General features: G+C 45.0%; 1 protein-coding gene and 1 long non-coding RNA gene across 3 annotated transcripts in view; one reads left to right on the top strand and one right to left on the bottom strand.

The window, feature by feature from the left end:
• Positions 1-1,971: 1,971 nt before the first annotated feature.
• Positions 1,972-20,256, bottom strand: LOC141571202 (uncharacterized). The gene is made up of 4 exons (XR_012495988.1): positions 20,175-20,256; positions 10,226-10,293; positions 8,336-8,484; positions 1,972-2,047 (listed from the first exon to the last, which is right to left on the bottom strand). It is a non-coding gene; the product is annotated as an uncharacterized LOC141571202 (long non-coding RNA).
• Positions 19,673-21,755, top strand: part of MED27 (mediator complex subunit 27) — a 187,900-nt gene continuing 185,817 nt past the window's right edge. The window contains exon 1 of one of the 2 annotated variants that reach the window (XM_074331236.1): positions 19,673-19,919. In XM_074331236.1, coding sequence (XP_074187337.1) covers positions 19,717-19,919 — 203 coding nt within the window. In that variant the 5' untranslated portion in view covers positions 19,673-19,716. The remainder of the gene's footprint in view (positions 19,920-21,755) is intronic. The other variant, XM_019728890.2, reaches the window with a different exon arrangement.

Below are 21,755 nucleotides of genomic sequence, written 5' to 3'. Positions count from 1 at the left end.
GCAAGCAGGCCAGCAGGGCTGGAATGGCGTTAGCAAGGGGGAGAAGGGTAAGAGGTGAGGTGGAGACGAGGGCTGCGGTCGTCTTGGGCAGAGTGCTGACTTGAGATTTTATTCTAAGTGCAATGAGAAGTCACAGGAGAGTTTTAAACAGGGGATGACATGACCTGATTTACAGTTTTAAAAGATGTTTTTGGCTTATGCGAGAAGAATAAACCATTAGGAGGCAAGAATGGGAAGCAAAGAGACCAGAGAGAAGACGAAAGCAGCATTCCAGATGAGGGGTGATGATGACACAGTCCAAAGAGACGACGGAGGAGGCGGTGAGAGGTGGTTGTATTCGCACCACATTTTGACGGTGGAACAATCAGGAGTTGGTGACTGATTGCACGACACGTCACACATACCAAGTTACTGTGGACGCAGAAAACAGAGAGCAAATTCTCATACGAACCTTAAAGGTCACGAGCATGATGTTCAGAATTACAGATGTTGGTCTGCACTTGGGTTGCTTCTCACGTGGGCAACTTCAGAGTCCCCGCTCTCGGGGAAAGAGTAGCATGGATGTAGTTATTCAACAATTGTTCAAGGTTCTTCGAATCCACGCACGATGGGCCAGCTAGCACAGAGGTAAACATATATTAATAGGACATATACAGAGAGTATTGCAGCCCAAAGTGGAATTGTGAGCAATTTTCTTTTTCACACACTTCTGTATTTTCTAAGTTGTTAGAAAATAGGTAAGTATAACTCATAATCAGAAAAAATATCCCTTTAAGACAAAAAAATAAATCTCATCCAGGCGTATCATAAAGAGATGTGGTTTGATGGATTCAGGGAGATCACATATTTGTTCCTTTTGATAACTTTGCCGTCTTTTTTAATTCCCAGTTCTCAGCTTTTTTTTTTTTTTTTTTTTAACTACAGCTTTTGGTGATTTACCTACTGACACGTGCCCCACCTTGGCTGCCCACCTGCCCCCCTCCCAGCCCTTACTTGGGTTTGGACTTCATTTGCCCCTGAGCTGCACTAGGCAGGCCCTTGCTTTGGCACCCACACTATGGCTGCACGGGGTGAGGCACATCTTGCTCGGGGCAATCTCTGTGACTTGGCTGCCTGATTGAGTCATTAGTCTAATGATGACACATTGCCGGGACGCTAAGTTTGCTGTTTCCTCAAAATGTTTTGAGGTTTTCCTCCTGACAACTGTGCTCATTGCAGTCATGGTGAAAACAACAAAATGAAAAGGAACCTCATGGGCCACACAATTCTAAACGATGTAGGGAAACATTTGGTTTCTCGTAGCTGTCAACACATTTATACCCACAGAGAAAGAAAATGAAAAGCGAGCCTGAGACAGCTCAATTGGCATGGAGAGCGGGGCAAAGGCTGGGAACCTTCACGCCTGCTCAGGCAGAAGAATGCCACGACCTCCCCGGCTGGGCAGGGGCAGGGTGGTGTGAGATACGCTGGGGACAGCAGGTTGCAAAGTTGGCAATGAATGTATCTTTAGCCACAGACCTGCCAACCCTACAGAGTGTTGCACCAAAGCCCCAGGGAGGAGACGAAGGAATGGAGAGGCCTCCAAGGCCAAAGAGGGTGAGCCTTCTCCCCAGCACAGCTGACAGTGACTTCTAACCTGACCTGGAAGTTCTTTTCCTCTCGGGGCTTCCATGAAAGAACCGTGTGGAACAATGTGTGATTTTAGAGAAGGCAAAATTAAGTTTTCTGGAGGTTCCTTGGGACTATTGATTCCTAAATGGGAAGAAGGGTTTTCCCCTTGGGAAGGGTATCAGTCTTAGAGCTTTTCTCATCTGGTTTCTACCAGCCGCTCCCCGCCCCCATATATTCTAATTGTAAAAAACAAGCCATAGGGAGAAGTGCCCTCCCCACCCTCCGCAAGGGACAGCTACTATTGTTGACGGAAGTGCATTAGTCACTCATTCAGCAACTATTTACGGAGTACTTACCACGTGCCAGGGAGTCACAGCCCTCAGCTCAGGTGCCCTGGGACTAGACAACATGGTCGTGAGCCCCTGTGGTTCAGACTCTGTAATGAAAACCAGGTAAATGTGACAACTGAGGTTTGGTTTAACTAAGTTGTCTCCCATTCTCTAATAGCCCTTTTTTAAGAGGCTGTGGCAAAAGCATTAATGCCCACATTGATTGAGCACCTCCAATGTGCCAGACATCCCGCTGCTGTGCGTGCATTGTCTCCTGTCATCCTAAGAGTGTTAAGAAGTGGGCATTCGTCTGCCTGCAGAGGAAAGTGCAAAGGCGCCGTGCAGGTGAACAATCCCTCAGGCCCCACCAGGAGGGCATGGCAGAAGCAGGCCTCTGATGTGGCCATGGTCTTGCCCTTGGGTGGCCCGGCTGCCTTGATGTCAATCGGGCACTTGTTAGGCACCTGCTGAATCGTAATCCGCATTTTAATAAGCACCGAGGTGATTCATTTACACATTAAAATTTGAGAGGCACTGAGCCAGGGAACTCACACACAAACACAATCTCACTCTCAAACATAGTGCACACTTTGGAAACAGAAAAGATTCATTGCATTTCCCCATTCTGTCTTCAACCGAATTTCTCAAATGCTACAATACCGCTTTTAGAGTGTTTGCCCCACTCAGACTGAGAAAACATTGAAGTGAAGTGGTACAAAGTGCCAGGTGGCCCTCTCGGCCCGCGGGTGTGCCCTCATGAGCTGTTCAGGATGGGTCAGAGATGTGTGTGTGTGTGTGTGTGTGTGTGTGTGTGTGTGTGTGTGTGGCGGGGGTGGGGGAGCTGTGCAGGAAAAAGGGGCAGTTTTATTTACAAAGCTGGGTGTGCAAAGCTGAATGCCCCAGCTCTACAGAGGAAGGCTGGAGGACACTGACCTTGTTTTCAGGAAATAATTGGCACCAGTTCTAACATAACTGGTGAAGCTTCACTTCTTCCTTTCGTTGTTCTCAGATACGTGAGTGCAGGCCTGCTGCCCTTCATGGGGGGTCTAACAACCACTCGACTCAACTGTGGGGGCTTAAAGACCCTAACAATAATCCCAGAAATCATGCCATGGGTCTACTCACAGGTCTCTACACTCCAACCTTACAAGAAGTCAGAGTCACTGCTAATCCACTCAGCAGCAGCTTTGTGTAAGTTAGAAAAAGGTGCCCCTTCAGGTAGATGCAGCCCCAGACCACGTTGACCTGGTGACTGGACCACGGGGTAGATTGCAGCTCCCACTTGCCCCCTTTGACCTGGACCCCTTGTACAGTGAACACCCTGCACAACCGCACCTGCGACCTGCAGGAAGTAGTCATTTAAGATCGGTGATGGAGTTGGATTGTCAGCTCTGCCAGTGTGGAGGCCGCAGTTCTCTTGTTCACTATCTGCAAGCATCCAGCTCAGTGCCTGACTCCAAGTTGGCGCTCAAATAAGTGTGTGTTGGACAGATGGACAAACAAACGAAGGGAGTTAAGGAGACACCAGGCTCAGATGTGCAAAGTCCATGGCCTTGGAGAACAAGGGCCAGGGGACTGTCATGAGATTACCTTTGTCGCCTGCAACTTTCCATGCCCTTGAAGGCAGGACTACTGCATGAGGAGCCTCTGTTGCGAGGGGACCTCGTGGTGTCCTGCCTGTGGAAAAGGTAAGCGGGCCCTTTCTGAAACTGCTGCATGAGGGCTCTTCTTAACAAGTACGTAAGTCTCGGCTCTTGGGGCCTAAGGCATGGAACTAAACAAGTCTGATTCTCAGGGTGGTGTGGCCTAAAAATGCGCATGACAGTTGTGTGTGTGTGTGTGTGTGTGTGTGAAGAGAGATCCAAGAGCTCAAGAAAGAACGAGAAGCATCAGGTCCCTTAAGGTCCCATTTCCCAAGGCTCTCTCCATATCTAAGGAAATCCATGAAAAACAAAGACACCTTGTATGAAAACCAGAAACCACATTGCTGGTACATGAGAAAAAGACAGAGTCTGTCCTGCAAACATTTTGTGGTAGCCTCACTGGGTGGGGGACTGGGAACACAGGACACAGATGTGTGTGCTGACCAAGCCCACTACAGACAGGTGCTTGGGATTCCCACGCCCTCAGGCCGTCAAGATGCTTGGCCAGTGTTTTCCTAAGTGTGTTCCCTGGAGCTCTCATCCCATGGGATGCTTCTTGAAAACAGGTACAACTGTCAAAAGGTACAACCTTCTCTAGAATATTTACAACGGAAACGAAAGGCTTCATCATTCCTGCCCATTTCCTTTCTTTCACCTAGAATTCCCCAAACGCATTTGACCCCGGACAGTTCTCCCCCACCACCCCACCTTCCTAACACCTGTTATTAACTAGGAAGGCTAGATAGTTCCACAGAACACGGTTTCAGTTCCGTGGAGACTTTGGGAAATAAGCTTACCCTTCTTGGGTTCAGGAAGGAGAAGCCCATTGTCCCAGGGCCCCCAGACTGGTTGGCCATCCCCCTTGAGCATGTCAGGCCCTTGAAGTCTGGGCTCCAGTGCTTTGACAGCCCATCTCAAATTTACTTGTGGGAGCCAGGCATAATTTGATGCTGAACACCACCATATGTTAAAAGAGGGCTAGAAGAAACCAACAGGAGTCACATGCCATTCTCCTGTCCCCAGACCAGAAGTGACCATGTTCTTTAAACTCTTCCTCACTTTTCTGCGCGAGGGTGCTGAGTCCCATGGCATCAGAGCCCGGCAGCCGCAGCCGAGTTCTGCCTGGGGATCCGGAATCCCAGGCGTAGCTCACTTAGGAGCCAGGCCCCTGGTTACTGATGGAGGGCAACACTTCCTCCGGCTCCCCAAATCCTCCTGCCAGGACCGCCCCCTCCCTTGAGATCTCCGAGGTGGAGACTGGACCGGAGAGGTGAGGACAGCAGAGGACAGAGGGTGTCTCTGGCTGCAGAGCAAGCAGAACTGTATTCGCATTCCTAATGAGTGTCGGGTGGACCGCAAGACAGAGCTCCCTCCCCCCATTCGCATCCTCAGCTCCTGAGCTCCCTCCTGTTTTCCGGGCTCCCTCTCTGCTACCCCGCCCCGCCCCGCCCCCACCCCCCAGTCTGATACAGGAAGCGTTGTCACTCCCGAGTTGACCCCTGCACTGGGGCCGCCAGGCCCGCTGGGAGGATTCCAGGCAGTGACAGGTACCCGCAGCTCACAGGGCCCCGTCTGCCACCCCCCTGCTCTCACAGCAGCAGCCACGGAGATTTCTGGGGAGGGCGGAGGGTTTCATGGCCTCCAGGACCACCTGGGGGTTGATGTCCTTTGCTGAGCTCATCTCCATCCTGTGATTTAATGAGGCTGAAGTCAGAGAAAACCTGGAACTGCTAAAGGGGCTGCTTTCCCAGAACCCACCACTTGCCGCCTTTTCCAGGGGGCACTAACATCCCTCCCTTCTCTCGCCTTTACATTAACACTTTTTTCTTAAAGTAATACATGCACTTAGTGTTTAAAGTCCAATAGACCTATCAAGATTATATTTTAAAATGGCTCCGCCCACTGTCTCTGATCCTTTGCTCCAGAGGCAGCCACCCTCAATGCTTTTAACTTTATCTTGATTTTTTTCCCCAATTTTAGGCATCATCTAATTGACTTCCTGCTATAGAGATGAGGATTTAGCTCGCTCTCTCTCACACACACACACACACACACACACACGCACGCTCTTCTTTTCTACTCATCTTCCAATGTCATAGATTCTAGGTAAATCAATATTCAGTGTTTACTGTTCTACGATTTATGTAAATATTGTTTGTCATAACCACCGTGCACTATGATGACATTCCTGTATAATTTTATGTTTCTCAGAGTTAGTCATTTTTTTTGGTCGCTTAGCTAACTATAATTTACCTCTAAACACTCCATCATAATTATAAAGTTCTTATTAATATAATAAAAACCTAGGAACCTATTAGTTTTGCTCTGAGCCCCACATCCTGGGCCCAATCAAGGCAGATTGCTGTGCTGGGCCTGGTGTACAGCTGTGGACCAACGCACACCTGTGGACGGGGTCTCTGGGATAACCTCTGCCTCTCTCCTGTGTTGCATCCGCCTCTGTTTCCCGGATTCTGTTTCCTATTTTCTTGGTTTACTCTCTCATTTTGATGGAGCACGTCCTCTAGTAGCTTCCTGAGAAAGGATGCATGGAAAAAAAATGTGGTGAGACCTAGTACGTCCGAAGTGTCTTAGTCCACACCTACACTTGATTGATAAAATGATCAATAAATTCTCGGTTGGGAATTATGTTCCTTGGGACTAGGAAGGTTCTGCACCATATCTTCCAATTTCCAGTGATGATGTTAAAAAGTTCAGTGCCTGATCCCTGCTCCTTTGTGTACGACATTCTCTCACTGGAAGCTTTTTATATGTTTCCATGCTGGGCATGCTGAAGGCTCTTTAAATCTGGAAACATGTGACCTACAAATCTGGGAATTGCTATGTAGTAGTTCTTTGATAATTTCCTCCTCTCCATTCTCTGTTCTTTTTGTCTGGAACTCCAGTTTTTAGATAATTAACTTCCTGGTTGTGGTAGACAAATACTGGCCGCCTCAAAGATGCCTGCACTCTAATCCCTGAAACATGTCACCTGACATGGCGAAAGGGACTTTGCAGAGGTGATTAAGTTAAGGAACTTGAGATGGGGAGAATAAGATTATTCAGGGGGTCCCGTGTAAGAGGGAGGCAGAAATGTCAGAGTCAGAGAGATGTGACAATGGATGCAGAGGGCAGAGTGATGTGTATTGAAGATGGAGGAAGAGGTCACGAGCCAAGGAATGCAGGTGGTCTCTAGTAGCTGGAAGAGGCCAGGTCACGGATTCTTGCCTCCAGTCTCCAAAAGGAGCATGGCCCTTCTGACACCACGATTTTAGCCCATTGAGATCCCATGTCAGATTTATGACCTTCAGAATTGTAGGAGAATAAATTCGTGTTGTTTTAAGTCACTAGGTTTCTGGTAATTTGTTACGGCAGCCATAGGAAACCCAGACAGGGACTAACAAGTACCTACTGTGAGCCTGGGCACCGCCCAACAGTTCACATTCGTTAACTTTGCTGAAACTTTCCTGAGCCTTCGGGTTAGTAGGGGTCCCACGTTGCAAACTCTCCCCCATTGCATTCATCTTAATTCGGATTAAACAGTGGTGGCTGTGGTTATTCCTGAAGTGTCCGTCCGTCTACCCACTAGACCACGGGCACCATGAAGGTGGGGATTCTGGTTTATTCACCACTTTTGTCCCATGGATGTTAATATCTCTGCTCTGGATAAATGACTAAATGAGTAAACGGAATATCTCGGATATTCCTCACAGCAACCCCTTGAAGTGGGAACCATCATCCATTTCACCGGTGAGGAAACCGAGACACAAATGAGACCCCCTCACTTTCCCCAGGATGCACAGATGAGAGGGCCAGGGCCAGGATTTGAACCCAGCATTGTCTGCCTGTACCCCAAAACCCACAAGGTTAGCCACTAAGCTAAAGCTATCCCTCCAGACTCTCTGCCTCTGCCCCTTTGCCCATCTCTAGCTCTAGCTGACTTCTGCCCAGCACCTGACACCCTGCAGGAAGGAGACTCTTAATTAGGCTGCCCTGCAGCTGTTAAGGGAGCTGCCTGGTCCCCCGTGGAGGTGGAGGTCATCATTCATGAATGACGAACGATGAATCCTGGGCTTAGCTGGGCTGGGGGCGAGGAGCTACAGGATTCGAAGAGTTGCTCTGGGATCCTCAGAAATGGGCAGCGTGCCAGAATCATAGTGTCATCCTCGTTATTATTGTTTTTATCTAATCTGTTCTTGAGAACAACCATTTTGAAATTGGGCAAAAATACAGCCTAATATATTTAAACATATATATTTTTATTTTTATATAACTTAAAAATAAACGCATTGATGTACATTTTCCAAGTGCCTGCCTGCTGCATTCCTAATGTAATACAACATGACTCAGAGCTAAATTTAAGGAGAGAAGCACATATGTTTAAAGCAGGCACCAACTTTCAATCTGAGGAGAAACAGAGTCAAAAGTATTTTTTTTTAGCGTGTGAACGGACTGAGTGCAAAGTGAATTATCTCCAAGCCATCTGGGAAGTCTGGTGTTTTTCAATGCCTTCACAACTCTAATTTTAAGCCGTTATTTGGCCTTTAAATAACAATATCTTTTCTTTCCATTGGAATTTGCACCAGATTCCGCATTTATTGCGCTATCGACTCCAAAAAGAGACCTAGCTTTGAGAGCAAAAAGAGCAAAAGTTATTGAACGTATTACTCTGCAGATTGGCTCTGGGAAAAAAACAGCAGTCTGATATTTTGCAAATGAAGTTTGACATATTCTGGGACGGCATATTGCACTCACCACAAACAGGCTGGTTGTGCCCGGAGGGGAAAGCTTAATTAAAGCCCCCTGAACAGCACGCAACTTGAGGAAAAAGACTCAGGCCCCACTGGAAATGACCTTCAAGTTGTTCCACAGGGATCTCATTCATGAATGTTCTTGATTTTTACCTAGAAGAAAGACACTGCAATAGGATTATAGAATCTTAACTCCAAGGGGGTTCCGGTCCAAACCGCCAGCCAGTGCTGGAATCCTCTGTGTAGACTCCAGATAAATGTTCATTGACTTTCCACTTAATAACTTTAGTCATGAAACTCACTGCCTTTCCAGCTGTAGAAAGTCCCTATAACTCCCCTACAAATGGTTCTTGTTATCTCCACTAGATAACACAGAGTCTTCCCCACGGTTAACATGAAGGTGAGCTGAAGGTCACCATCACGACCTTCCCACTACTCTCACCGTCTCTGCTCCAAGCTAAGCACATCCAGCTCCTTTAAGGAAAGAACATGACAACCTGGACAGGTGCTCTCCAGTAACAAAGAGAAAATTTTTCTGGGAACCTGTTCATAGTGGAAAGGATGAGACAAAAGAAGATGTCTCGAGCCTCGGTGAAGCCGGATTTGGCCAGTTTTGTTTATTTCCTTTGACTCCCAAACCTTCTGTTCTGTCTATAACCTCGATGTATGTTCTCTTCAGAGATGTGGACTTTGCTGAAAACCAGATTCTGAGCAGTACAGGGGTTGTCAAAGGAAAAGACCTAAACATCACACTACCCGGTCAACGGATCACTCAGGCCATCTTCTGCCATGATAGAAAGCATGCCAACAACCTTGTCAGAGTTAATAGACGACTCCAACAAAGACTGGATGGAATGCACCCGGGTATCATCAGTGCATGGCCCTAAGCTTGTTTTGTTCCACAGTGGATGTTGGCGTGAAAGGTCCTATGTGACCTCGCCTGCCGTGATTGCTCTTTTCCCTTTTCTCAGGGCACGCTCTTTCCACAGGTATCCTCTCAGCTCCATTCGTGACTCACACAGGTTACCACTCACAGATCTTACAGACGAAACTATCAGAATGGCCACCTCCCTGTCACTCTGTCCACCCACCCTGCTTTATTTTCCTTTTTACCTACCTGACATATTACAGATAGAGTTATTCTTTTTTATCACCTGCTTCCCCTCGTTAGGAGGTAGGTTCTATAAAGCAGGTACTTTAACATTGTATCCCACTGAATCCCCTGGGCACATAATATGCAATCAATTGATATTTATTGGGTGAATATTTAAGGATTAATCTATGGGTATCACGCCGTGCATGTCAATCCCAGAATCTCCTGCAGACAGATTTGAGAATGACTGGATTAGCTTTAATGCTACGTCCTTCACGAGCCCTTCCTGGGCCCCAGATAAAGTCATACCCCCTTCCACAGGGGAGTTTTCTTCAAACTCAATGGTCACCATTCAGATGGCCTTGATCTTCTAGCAAATTTGAGTTGTAGTTGACTTTCATTCGTATCTCTCCCGTTAGGAGCAGATCCCGGGGAGCAATCACTGAGCCAGATGCCAGCAGGTGCTCGGAAAACACAAGGTATAAAAAGGAATGATGTCCTCCCTGTGTTCTCTTTAAAGTTTTGGAGATATTTTGGTTACGGTAGCTATTCAGGATGAAAGCCTGTCGTATCCAGTACAATTTGGGGTGCCGCATGAGAACTATCTCAAAGAACCTTTACTACCTACTCAAGTATGTTCACTATAATGTCAGGTATCATTTAGAATTAATTTAAGAATCCTCTTACAACTCAGAGACAAAAAGACAAATAATCCAACTTGAAAGTGGACAAAGGATTTGAGTAGACATTTCTCCAAAGAAGACATACAAATGGCCAATAGGCACAAGAAAAGACGCTTACCACCATTAGTCCGTCAGGGAAATGCAAATCAAAACCAGTGAGACTCCAGTTTACACCCACTAGGATGGCTGTAATAAAAAAAGGCAGACAATAAAAAGTGTTGGCAAAGATGTGAAGAAATTATAACCCTCATACATTGTTGGTGGGAGTGTAAAATGATGTAGTTACTGTGGAAAACTTGGGCAGTTTCTCAAAAATTTAAACATAGTTACCATATAACCCAGGAATTCCACTCATAGATAAATGTCCGAGAGAATTGAAATCATATGTCCACACAGTAACTTGTACTTATATGTTCATAACAGCATTATTGATAATAGGCAAAAAAAGTGAAAACGGTCCAAATGTCCACCAACCATTGAAGAAGAAACAAAATGGGGTATGGTCCTTCCTTTTGGCCATGAAAAGGAATGAATTACTTATCCATACTACAACATGGCTGAACCTTAAAAAAATTATCAGGGAAAGAAGACAGACACAAAAGATCACTTATCATATGATTCCTTTTACATGAAATTTGCAGACTAGGCAAATCCATAGAGACAGAAAGTAATTAGTGGTTTCCAGGGACTGAGGGGAGTGGAGGATATGCTGGAATTAGATCGTGATGACGGCGGCACAATATTGTGAATATTTTAAAAACAATTTTTAAAGGTGAATTTCATGGTATGTGAATTATATGTCAATGAAGCTGTTATTTTTTAAAAACTCCTCATCTTTGAATAATTGAACACTTAATGAAAATGATTACCATCGTTAGCTCTTACATATCCAAATCCCTTACGGAAACAAGACAAAGCAAGACAAAAACCCACACACAAACCAAGCAGTTGAAATAGAGTCGATTATCATTTTGACAGCTTTCAATTATCCCCTCCCAGCACAGTAACACAAGACCTCAGCTTTTGGGTGGAGAGAAAACAGAAGTCTCTTTCCTGGGGAAATCATGCAGGGGAACCAGTGGTAGGTGGCAACACCATGCTACCTTGCTCCTTTCCAGCCACGACTGTCACAGTCGCGTGCTGGCTGTTGTTGGTTCCCAAGAAGCCACTGTGGCCATTTATTTCTACCAGAATCATTCTCTTAAAAAAAAAAAAGTCTGAGAAACTCAGGGCATGTTGAGTACCCACATAATATCCTCTAAAAAAAAAAAATCCATCAAACTTTTCACTGTGGAAAATATCCAACTGCAGGATGAACAGTACCATGAAAATCACACAGTCGTCACCAGTTTCAACAATTATCAGCTGACAGCCAATCTTGTTTCAACCCTTTCCCCCGTCTCTTTCTGTCCCCCCATGTTATTTTCAAGCACAGCTCATATGTCACATTATTTTACCCGTAAATATCAATATGGACGTCTAAAAGATAACTCAAAAGAAACATGAAATATACTCAAATTTTCCTTCTCTGACAAATCTTGTAAGAAACAGTTCCTGTGAAGTCCTTTTTTATTGTTATCTCCATTTTCCATGGAAACATGGAAACATAGTAACGTGAATAGCAACGACAGCTACTTACAGGCTCAGTGACTGTGTCAGTGCACTGGGGGCGTTCCATGGGTTATCCAGTACATTCTTGCATCAGTCACAGTGAGTTAGGCAATCATCTCCCATGACCCAAAACCCAGCTCAGGGAGGTTAGGTGACTGAGCCAAGGTACAACAGGCAGATCAAGCTGGCTGAGCCAACCTCTATTTCCCACTCCTTTTCTCCCTCACCTGCCTTTATTTTAGGGCTATGTTGTCCAATAGTGCAGCCACTGGCTCTAGGTGGCTACTGAGCATGGTAGCTAGAGTATTAATATGCCCAGTGTGAAATATGCTGTAAGTGTAAGCTACCCAGTGAATTTCAAAGATTTAGTTGGAAAAAAGAATGTAAACTATCTCATTAGCAATTTTATATTGAAATTATATTTTGAATATGTTGGATTAAATAAAATACATTATCAAAATTAATCTCAACTGTTTATCTTTTTTTCAACTGTGGTACAATACACATAACATAAAATGGACCATTTTTAAGTACTACATTCACATGGTTGTACCACCATCACCACCATCCATCCCCAGAACTCTTTTCATTGTGCAAAACTGAAACTCCGTACCCATTAAACAACTCCCCATTTCCCTCTTCACCCAACCTCTGGCATCCACCATTCTACTCTTTGAAGTTGACTACTCTAGTCCCTCACATAATCAAAATCATACAGTATTTGGCATTTTGTGACTGGTTTATTTCACTCAGCATATAGTTTCAAGGTCCATCCATGTTGTAGCATGTATCAGAATTTCCTTCCTTTTTAAGGCTGGATAATATTCCATTGTATGTATGGACCACATTTTGTTTATCCGTTTATCCGTTGATAGACACGTGGGCTGCTCCCACCATTTGCTGTCAGGAATAGTACTGCTATGAATATGGCTGTACTGTGCTTTTGATTCTTTTGGGTGCATACTTGGAGTGGAATTGTTAGATGATATAGTAATTCTATTTTTAATTTTTTTGAGGAACCCCCATACTGTTTTTCATAATGGCCATACCATTTTATCTTCCCACCAACAGTGCACAAGGGTTCCAATTTCTCCACATCCTCACCAAAAGTTTTCTTTTATTTCTTTTTTTAATAGTAGCCATCCTAATAGGTGTGAGGCCCTTTCCCTTTTTAAACGTGACTATTAGAAAACATATGGCTCACATTATATTTATATTGGACAGCAGTGCTAATAGAGGCTGAAAAAAAGGATAAAATTCAAATTCCCAGCATCCTTTGCAGATAGAGGTAGCCATGTGACATTGTTTGGCCAATGATGTGTGAGATGTCACGCAGTGCCACCTCTGCTCCTTCCTCCATCTTCCTGCTTGTAATGCAGAGTTGGGATCCAGCCACCTTATCACCATGAAGACATGAGGCTGAGGCTAAGGGTGGTGGGGCAGACTGATGAAAGGACGTGGGTCCCTGATGACCCATTGCATCAGCCCCATATTATGTATCCTCAGACCAGGTACCATTGAGACCAATAAGCCCTTCTCTCGTTAAACTACCTTTAGCTTTTTGTGTGATTGTTAGTTATAGACAACACTTCTCTAGTGTGATCGCTCCATAAATGGTGCAGCTGGGACTTGAGCACATGTCTGTCTGTCCTGCACAGCTGTGCTCTCTCCACCTCTCTGCCCCACTGCCTCCCAAGAATGGACTGGTGGTACCAGCGTGGTAGAAACTTGGCTGTTCTCTGCACCTGTTATTCCAAACGGAGAAAGTAATTCGCAGCCAGTGAACAGATATCAGTTTCAGGGGATGTATTCATTTTCCACACAAAGATATGCAGTTAGGGCATCCACAGCTATATTGGTGGAAAAATCTTGGCGGTCAACAACAGAGGACTCCAGAACCTATGTAAAGCCATCGAATGGAATCTTTGGCAATCATTAAAGTGATGTTTTAGAAAATTATTTTGATAGGGAAAGGTATTTAAGCTATATTATGAAAAATGGAGGTCACAAAATAGCACAATTCCAATTTTGTAAAAAAGAAAATGTGTATGTGCGACCAACCAGAATGTTGAGTGGTGGAATTATGCATAACTTAATTTCTGTATAGGCTTTTTCTATAGTTTCCAAGACTTCAAAGTAAGTGTGTATTTTATAATAGGAAAAATGAAGCAACATGTTTTACAAAAGAAGACTCCAGCTTCAAGGTGAATGGATTGTTTCTTTGTCAGGAATCAGATGTGTCTTCTTTTGTTGTCTCTGTTAGGCCTCTGCTAAATGGTAGTTCCTGAGACAAAGCCCCACATGCCTCAGCTTCCCCTGGAAGCCACAAGCCTGGCATCTGCCCTCTGCTCCCAGGTTCTGGGTAATGTGCCAGGTTTAGTAGCTTCTCAGGCTGGCAGTCCATTGTCCCTCTTGGTTAAAATGCACCATCCATGTAACACAGTAATTGAATTAAAAGGCGATTCCTCCCTTACATGGGCTGTGGTCGAGGCTGTGCAAACAGCTTGCGTTGTGATCCATTTTGATTTAGCCTAATGTGTTGGTAAAAGATGTTTTGTACTTAATTACGTATGAACATGGCAGTAAGTGGAGGCCCCTAATAACACGCTGGGTGGTTGATTTAGTGAGCATCCAAATGGGCAATCAATCATTTATTACAATATTTAAAATACCCCCTGGCTTCCTGTGACGGGAAGAATATGGCTCATGTGCGGTCCTTTGTCGGCTGCTCTGCACGCGAGGTCTCCCTGCCTGTCTGTCTCTGCTTCTAAGCTTGGACTCTTCTGCCCAGCTTCTCCAAAGCCAGAGAGTGGATTGCAAAAGCACAGATTTAATCACATCGCACCCAAATCTGTCCATTTAAAACTTCAAGCTGTCTATTACACTCCCTCACTGTACCCCGCACGGCACCTGAGCCCTGTCACCTTGGCAGGCTTGGCTCAGGCCTCCCCTGTGCAAAAGAACACTGGGACCACTCTCTCCAAGTTCTCTGTGTAGGTCTCTTCTCCTGCCCTTGACCCTCACTGCGTTTCATGCTCCATATGTGTCTGTCTCCCCTGCTAAGTGGTGAGCGAGTGCCACGAGAGTGGGAACAATTCTGTCTGGGTCCTCACTCAACGCTTTTATTTGGTGACTGTTGCTGAGTAAATGAGTGAATCGGGAATGCAGGAATCCTGGTGCAATGGGTGTTGATGGTGAGAGATTCCCTCTCTTTCCTCCTTCTTGAACTAATAACTAGTTCCTAGTCTTATGCTCCTGGATTGTTAGTTCTGTGGGAATCACACTTCCTTATTCTTTAGATGCAAGACCAGAGACCCAGAATAATTAACCCATCTGACTGAGAGATACAGTCAGGGGCCGAGGCCACAGGCAAAGCTGATTTTCTGATCTCCAGGATCTTCTTTGTCCTTGGGGTCACTTTGCTCTTTATCATCACTGTCAAGTCAAAATCACGATAGACAGGAAATAAGAAAACAGGAGTGGGGGAGGGGGTTTCTCACCATACTTCCTTTAGATTAACTATAATAAACCTGATTCTAAGCAATTTAAAAGCAATTGATGTCCTGAGCCTTCACTGGTGAATATAGAGAAACACAGGATCCACTGCAGATATTTTCAGTGACATAGTCTGCGTTGACCGGGCCTGGTTTTACCACTGGCTCTCCAGCTGTTTAGCAAACTCGAGCACATTCAATATCTGTATTTGTTGAATGACTCATACGAATGCCTACCAAGTCCCCAGGACTGTATGCTGCCCCAATTGAATCCCCAGGGTCTTAAGTATTGTGCTGTGCTGACTGCGACAAGTGGCTTAGTTGCGTGGTGGCTTACCCAAGGCAGATTTGGTTTTAAATCTAGCTTGGTGACATTCTGCCCCACCATCCAACGCAGCGTTCTGCATCTAGTGAATCTTTAGTAATTATTAATTGATGAGGGTACTTTCGCAGTCTGAATGCTTAAACCACGTGCCCTCTGACTATGATGGGAGTTGCAGCACATTTTAATTAAATACTGACAACTTTAATTCTGATTGCTCATTCTAATACTCTTGAGCTGATAGCACCAAGCTAATGGCTTGTTCATTTTGGAAGATATTAGCAGCAGGGTGCTCCTTTTTACCCAAACATGGGATCATAATAATTAAAATCTGATATTACTTGAAATGAACTCCTTTAAAGTAATTTATATCCCACAAACACACACAGATGCAAGCATATATGTGCCAATGTTCTCGAGAATTTACAACACCTTAGAGAAACTCTGTCCATTCCTTTCCAAAATGAAAAGTTTTCTGTTGATGTGATGAAAGACTCCTTACTAGGTTCAGGGGAAATGTGTATTTCCACTGATCAATTTCTGAGTTTCCCAGAAGAGGGGAGCCACAGAGAAATCCTGAAAACTAATGACTGTGGGAGCAGAGTGTATTTGTACTTTATTGCGCCAATCAGAGTCTAAACCACTGAATCAGAGGCTGAGACAAAGGAAAATCTTATTGTGCATGTGTGGGAGTGGGGTGGGGGTGGGAAGAAGGCTGAGCAGGAGACGATATCTGAATATACAAAGAGATGAAATCATTTGGAGAGAGGATCCAAGGAGGCAAATATAATACGTTGTGTTAACTCATTGCTTCAACCTACACTGAGCATCTACTGTGTCCTAGGCACTGGAGAAACGATGGTTACAAGACAGCCACGGACCACACATACCCCCATCGTACTTGCCTAAAGCATGATTCTTAGCCAGAGGTCCATGTTTGGGCTTTAGGGGGCCTACGGACCCCTCAAAACCTCGTGTATATAGGTATCTATTGATGTGGGCAGAAATACACTGGTACATTTTTTGAGGACAATATATACAGCAGGGGTCACACTCTCCAAGCCGTCAGGGATCCCCAAAAGGTGAGTAAACACAGTAGTAGAGTTTGTCTTTTCATCCCCCTGCAAAGGATGAACCCACCGAAGCCAAAACCCAAACAAGCCAATGAGCACAGATATTTCCCTTCACTTTTGTCAAGTTAAAGAAATATTTTCCACAACAACTTTAAAACCAGCATGGAGACTCTTGTTAATAATACTGTGCTGCATATTTCAAAGTCGCTAAGAGAGTAAATCTCAAAAGTTCTCATCACAAGAAAAGACATCCCGTAACTGTGTGTTGACAGATGTTAACTAGACATTGTGTCAATCGTTCTGCAGTATACACAAATATCAAACCATTATGTTGTACACCTGAAACTAAGACAATGCTGTATGTAAATTATACCTCAATAAAAATGTAATGTAAAAAAATTTACATTATAAAAAAATAACGCATAAAAAGAAAACCCCTACACTCCAAAGGAGATAAAAAGGCCACCAAAAAGTAGTGAATAATAGGACACAGTTCATTGACAAGCTCTTGTATACCTGAGTTTCCATGTGTCGGGTCACGTCATTAGAGATAACGGGAAGTATGAACAACAGGCGCATTACTTAATTCTGTAAAAAGTCCTCAAGAGGAGATGGAGACAGGCCACAGAACCATCAGGAACTTCCTTAGCACATTCTCCCACCAGCGACGATCTTCTGAGTGTTTATTACTTGCCAAGCATTATCTCAAGGGCTGTGCCTGCAAAGTGTTATTATACACCTATTTTGTGAAGATAGGTATTATTATCAGTCTTATTATGATGAGGCAACGGAGGCTCAGGGAGGTTCAGTAACTCGTTTAAAGTTCACAGCTAGAAGTTTCCTGCTATCTCTACCCCTTTCCATTAAAAAAATAAAAGCTATAAATGGAAACACTTACAAAGGTGAGGTCGATGTCAGGAAATGAAAGCAACTATATAAACCCAACCAAGACAACAAAACACCTTTCTGTCTCATGGGACCATTAACTCATTTAAATAGTATTTATGAGCTGTGTGTCTCACGGAGAGCAACAGCAGGGCTGAGTTTTTGAGCAGAATTTATCTTTACTGTTCCAGAACTAAAGGATTTGAATTGAAGTGGTGTGGGGGGTGGGGGCGGAGGAGTGAGGTTGGAGAAGAGCTGGAGAATTACTAAGGGGGTGGGTTTGAGGTCAACTGTACAATTTCAAAAACCCTGGTCAGCACAGCCTTGCAAACTGGAGATTTTCCTTACCACCTAGGCTGTTACACTTTCCGTGCTCCTTATCGATGGCTATTTAAAACAACTTATTTTGACATAATTTCAGACTGACAGTTGCAAGAATAGTACAAGTAATTCCTATAGATCTTTCATCCAGATTCCACAACTGTTAATATCTTACCACATTTGCTTTATCCTTTTCTCTCTAAATAAACATGTCCATCGTCTTTTTCAAGCAGATGTAATGGTGCTCCATTTCCCCTTCAGGGTGTATTTCTCCTAAATGAGGCCATCTCTTCCATAAGCACAACAAAAATGATCAAAATCGGGAAATCATCACCAATAAAATACTACTAACTAATCTATAGCCTAATTTAGATTTCACCAATTGTCTCAATCATGTCAGCAAAAGAAAATCCCAGATCAGGCGTTGCACTCAGTTGTCATGTTTCTTTAGTGTCTTTTAATCTGGAACAATCCCTCAGTTCTTCTCTGTCTTCCATGACAGAGATGTTTTGTGGAAAAGTATAGGTCAGTTGTTTAGTGGAATGCCTTTCAGTTTGAGTTTGTATGACGTCCTGATCAGATTCAGGTTTTGCATTTTTGTCAGGAATATCACAGAAGGCATGTTACCCTCTTCTCAGTGCATCATTTCAGGAGGTGGCTTTGTCTTCCACTGGTGATGTTGACCTTGATCTCTCGGTTAGGGTGGTGTCTGCCAGGTTTCTCCACTGTGCAGTCACTACTACCTCCCCCCTTTCACGCTACTGAATTTAAATCATATATGGTAAAATACACATAACATAAAATTGACCATTTTAACGATTTTAAGTGTCCAGTTCTATAGCACCAAGTGCATTCACATTGTTGTGCAACCATCACCATCATCCAGAGAACTTTTCATCTTCCCCAATGGAAACTCTTCACCCATTAAACACTAACTCCTCATTCCCAGCCCCTTGACAACCACTATTCTACTCTGTCTCTATGAATTTGACTACTCTAGGGACCTCACGTAAGTAGAATCATACGGTATTTGTCCTTTTGTTTCTGGCTTATTTCACTCAGCATAAAGCCGTCAAGGTTCATCATTGTTGTAGCAGGTGTCAGAATGTCCTTCCTTTGTAAAGGCTGAAATACTCCATTGTACGTATACACCACATGCTGCTTATGCATTCATCTGACCATGGACACTGCCTTTTGGCTGCTGTGAATAATGCTCCATGAACGTGGGTGTGCAAATATCTGTTCTAGTCCCTGCTTTCCCTTCTTTTGGACATACGTCCAGAAGTGAAATTGATAGATCATTATTTTTCTCTTCTTAATTTATAAGTTTCTTGTGGGATGATACTTTGAGACTGTATAAATATCCTGTTATTCCTCCCACGCTCACCCACTAGTTTTAGCATCTCTTGAGCCTATGTGAATCAATTACTATTCTAATGTTGCCAAAAGGTAATATTCTTTCCATTATTCTTTCTACATTATTAGTTGGCATTCTACTGTAGGGAAGAAACTTCCCTTATCTACCATTTAGTTACATATGGACTCATTTTATTCAATGGGTTATACAATAATTATGTACTCCATGGACATTTTATTGCTATGAGCAATTCTTTTCCATATAACCCCCAAGATCACAAGTTTGGGGAAATGACAGAACTTTCTGTATTCCCTTGTCACCATTGAGAAAGCCCAGCACACAACGTGACTTCCCTAAACCGAGAGGATCACGTTCCCGCCCAGGCACTCCTTTCAAGTTTTTGGAGAGCGCCCGCTCGAACCACTAGGGTAGCCCCGCCCCACGAAAACTACGTTTCCCAGAGGCCTTGGCGGCTTGCGTCATCAGCGAGCGCGGCGTGGTGCTCGTGAAGCCGGCTGTGGCGAGCCGGCTGTGGCGGCGGCAAACATGGCGGACGTGCTCAGTGTCGGAGTGAACCTGGAGGCCTTTGCCCAGGCCATTAGTGCCATTCAGGCGCTGCGCTCCAGCGTGAGCAGGGTGTTCGACTGCCTGAAGGATGGCATGCGGAACAAGGAGACGCTGGAGGGCCGCGAGAAGGCCTTCATTGCGCACTTCCAGGACAACTTGCATTCGGTCAACCGGGACCTCAAGTAGGTACCGGCTGAGGGGCCGGGGGCCGGGTCCCGACCCCGCGCGAGTCTCCCCGCTCACGGGCTGTCCTCCCGTTCCGTTGCTCCTCGCCCTCTTTCTCTCCTCTGCCGGCCTGTCTGCCTGTCCCGCAGGGCAGCTCCGCTTTCTCGTCTCCCTCCTCCTGGCCTCCTCCTCCTGGCTGTCTCCCCCGCCCTGGACCCCTTCGGTGGTCGTTTCGTTCCTCACGAGGAGACAGGCTCTCCCCACGAACTTACCCTTCTCGTCTCAGCTCGCCAGGTTCTCACCTGTAGGCCCTGTGGGCTCCAGGTCTCTCGTCAAACTGCATCGATAGTGCAGACAGGACCTGCTGAGCCCCGCCCCAAACCCAGGCGCCCCTGGTCTGATCCGCCCTAATTCCTCGCCCCTGAACCTGGAATTGATCAGTTCCACCGTATCCTATGCCCACACAGGACAAAAGCCTTGATCTCTCCCTCTGCCCCCTGCCCCCTCCCAAAGCACCTGCTCACTGCTCTCCCTGCTCCTGCTCACTTCCTTCCCCAGAGAGAGCCTGTGACAGGTCAGCCAGCTTAATCACTGATGCTTACCCCCAACCCCGAATTGATTCGCGGCCCCTTTGGGTTAAGGATCGCACGTTTCTTCCTCTTCCTACAGGTTACCTGCTTTACTTCTATCTTGTAAGAGGCGGTGTAAGAATTAAGTGGGAGAATGTGTGTAAAACACCTGGCACATAGTAGGCACTCTTTAATTGGTTTATCCTCAACTTGCCTTCCCTTCCTTAGGAGAGTCAGTTAGAGAGTCAGGGGTTTAGAATTTCAGGGTTTTAGCCTTTTGTTTCTCGGAACTGACCTTAGCAAGGAAAGGCATTTGGTGAGCTAGCTGTCCTATGAATTCTGGAGTGGTTGGGTTTTTGCCCCCTCAACTTGGTCTCCTTAGTAACCAGATGGAAGGAGGAGGAAGTGGTGACCGAATGATCGGTGCCTCTTTTTTTTTTCCCCCTTAAGTAGTTGCCATTATTTTTTGAGGGAAAGCCAGGAGATTGCTCACCCCTCCCAAACTCCCACATCCACTGGCTGTCGTCTGGCACCGTGCCAGTTAATACTTTCTCTGCTTGAGGGGATGTGCTGGTTCTTTCCGCTCTTCCATTTCCGTTCTGATTCCTTTCTGTAACGTTTAGGATGTTATAGCCCTTCACCACTTTAAAAAGTTTCAGGATGTTTACGTGACCCCTTTGTCTTCTTAACTCTTTACACAGTAGTGCCAAGAAGAAGGTGGCTGAAGAGTCCAAAGTCAGCGTGTCACAAGAAGCTGTTCCTATGGTCTTGTGTGGACATTTTGGGACTGGCCCCTCTGAACGTGCTCCTGGGATGTGCTTTTGCTGTTGGCTCACTTTCCCCAGCTTATCTAGAGTTTTCCTGCTAGACTGAAGTGTGTTTGTTTGACACAGCCCCCTCAGTGGTGTTTTCCCATGCCGTTTGTTTTTTCTATCGCTTCTTTGTTATAAGTTTTACCATATGTGAAGCACCATAGAGAAATCTATTCCTATGTGAATGATAACTAATCATTTATTCAGGTGCCAAATGTAGGGATCTGTACGTGGGTCTGAAAACTCGTAGTGAGAAGCAGTGTTGTACCACATTTTAAAATTCCACAAAGTCTCCGCCTCCCTCATAGAGAATAGTACGAGTTGTTACGTCCTGATTTTAGGAGTTTTACTGATTCCAGTGCTTATAACTCTTCTTTTCCTCCTTTGGAATGGCATCAGAGAGCTCGGTGTTAAAATAAGATGAGCACCCAGTTAAAGGTTTTCTTGATCGTGTCTGATCTTTTTCTCCTTT

Source organism: Rhinolophus sinicus, linkage group LG04 (genome assembly GCF_036562045.2).
Source record: "Rhinolophus sinicus isolate RSC01 linkage group LG04, ASM3656204v1, whole genome shotgun sequence".
Classification (NCBI taxonomy): Eukaryota; Metazoa; Chordata; class Mammalia; order Chiroptera; family Rhinolophidae; genus Rhinolophus; species Rhinolophus sinicus.
The sequence above is the reverse complement of the archived record's forward strand: the minus strand, read 5'-3'. Positions and strand labels throughout refer to the sequence as shown.